We start from the raw sequence: 2,254 nt of genomic DNA, 5'->3' as shown, positions 1-2,254 counted from the left end.
GGAGCGCGGCCCCCCACCGCGCGGCCGCCGCCAGCCGCCGCCGCCAGCAGCGCCTCCCCATGCCGGCCGCCCGCACTGGGCCGCCTGCTCCCCGACGTGCCCCGCCGTGCACTAGCGAGTGGGGGCCGCCGTCGAGCGCGCAGAGCGGAGACGGAGAGTAGGGGTCCCGGAAGAGGGCGTGCGCCCTGTGGTCCCAGGACCTAGAACTCTCCGGAGGCAAGAAGCACCGCGAAAGACAGCCCGCCCCCCTTCTCCATACACACACCCACACACACTCCAGCCCTCCCCGCTCCCTCCCTGCCACCGCGCGCCCGCCTGCCCCGCCTGCCCCTCCTTCCCGGAGCACTGATGTCCTGTCCAGGAACACAACCACAACTTTGGGGGCCATTCAAACCCTTCAGGTGCCACTCATCAACATCTGGGGCCTTGGTCTGTTTGCTGGCTTGAGATTGGTCCTCACCCCATAGGGTGATGGGAAACGAAAGTAGATGGCTGGTGCCTGGCACTCATTAAGCCGTATAAGTGCTTAATATGATTGATTAGTTGGCATCATGTGGTTGTGGTTCCGTGCCTCCGGGTTGGTTCTGACTCATAGCAACCCTGTGTTCAACAGAACGAAAACTGCCCAGCCAACCCTGTGCCATCCTCACAACAGTTACGTTTAAGTTCGTTGTTGCAGCTAGTATGTCCAGCCGTCTAGTCAAGGGTCTTCCTTTTTCACTGCCCCTCCATGGTACCAGCATGATGCCCTTTTCCAGGGACTGGCGTCTCCTGAAGGAGCCCCGGTGGTGTCGTGGTCACTCGTTGGGATGTTAGCCTTGAGGTCAGCAGTAGGAAACCACCAGCAGCTCCTTGGGAGAAAGATGAGGCTTCCTGTTCCTGTAAAGAGTTTCGGCCTCAGAAACCCACAGGAAAGTTCACTCCTGCCCTAGAGGGTCATCCTGAGTCAGAAGGGGCTCCATGACAGTGAACAAGGTTTGGGTTTGTTTGGTTTCTGCTGATAAATCCATCTAAAGTCCACGAGGTGAAATCTCACCATCCTTGTCTGTAAGGAACATTCTGACTGTATTTCGCCCAAGACATATTTGTTTGTTCTGTTTGGCAGTTCACGGTACTTTCGATAATCTTTGCCACACCAAAGTTTATTTTATTTGTGGCAAGTGATCCTGATTTCTGTTTCAGGGGTGCTATAAAAACTTCTAATACATTATTCAAATGTGAAAAGTTCATTTTAAGGAAAAAATATTTCGTAAATACTAGTTACACTGACTCAAAGATATGCCCCAGATGATGATAGCTCTCAAGTAGCAGTAAGAAACCCAGTTAAACCAGAACTTCCTTGTCAGGAGTTTGGGTGGGAGCCATCTCTCCTGCCTCTCCCCCCACCCCTCCCGTCCCCTGAAAACACACACATATTCTCCCCCCTCCTGTTCCCCAGAAAGACCTATTACTGCTGCTCTGGGCCCAGGAACACGCCCAATTTCCAGTGAACCTCCCTTCAATCCAGGTTTCCCTCGCTTAGCTCCACCTGGTGCCCAGAGGCTGCCACCTGGTGACCAGAATTAAAATAACAGCTCACCCTGCCTTTGGCTCTGGGTCCACAGGTGGTTAGAGGCATAGCCCCGCCCCTAGAGGCAGCTAGGGGGAGGTAAGAGGATGCCATGCCTGCCAGAGGTCTGGACCTTTTCCCTCTGGAGAAGATGCCCTCTGCCCTCTGTGCCTGCTCACAGCGTCTGTCCTTCACGCAAGTGCATCCGTCTACTCTGTGCGGAGGCTCCAGTGGGATGCACAGGATGGCTTCGGACTCTGGAAAGGAAGTAGGAATGAATGTGGACTATGGGACCTGGAACACAGTGGTTAGGTATTGGACTGCTAACCATAGAGTCAGCAGTTCAAAACTGCCAGCCAGCTCCATAGGAGAAAGATGAAGCTTCCTGCTCCGGTAAAGAGTCACAGCTTCAGAAACCCAAAGGAGAAGTTATACTCTGTCCTATAGGGTCGATATTAGTTGCGATAAACTTGAAGCAGTGAGTTTTGTTGTTTGTTTTTAATGTGGCCTTGGGGGAAAGGGGAGGCTATCTCTTAAAGATTTACAGCATCGAGAACCCTATATAGGGTCGCTATAAGTGCTATGACCTGAAATCAACTCTGACAGTGGATTGGGGGTTTGGGGCTAGGTGGCATGGTGGGCAAGGCCTTGGGCTGCTAACCAGAAGGTCGGTAGTCCAAACCCACCAATCGCCACATGGGAGAA

General features: G+C 53.5%; 1 protein-coding gene across 1 annotated transcript in view; it reads right to left on the bottom strand.

Moving 5' to 3' along the window:
• Positions 1–465, bottom strand: part of CHST13 (carbohydrate sulfotransferase 13) — a 23,767-nt gene extending 23,302 nt beyond the window's left edge. The window contains exons 1-2 of the mRNA XM_030885538.1: positions 461–465; positions 18–206 (exon numbers count right to left, since the gene is read on the bottom strand). Of these exons, the coding sequence (XP_030741398.1) occupies positions 18–206; positions 461–465 (194 nt within the window). The remainder of the gene's footprint in view (positions 1–17; positions 207–460) is intronic.
• Positions 466–2,254: the final 1,789 nt, after the last annotated feature.

The sequence above is a fragment of the Echinops telfairi genome, unplaced genomic scaffold (genome assembly GCF_000313985.2).
Source record: "Echinops telfairi isolate 266 unplaced genomic scaffold, ASM31398v2 ScPeMD7_31;HRSCAF=116, whole genome shotgun sequence".
NCBI classification, from domain to species: Eukaryota; Metazoa; Chordata; class Mammalia; order Afrosoricida; family Tenrecidae; genus Echinops; species Echinops telfairi.
The sequence above is the reverse complement of the archived record's forward strand: the minus strand, read 5'-3'. Positions and strand labels throughout refer to the sequence as shown.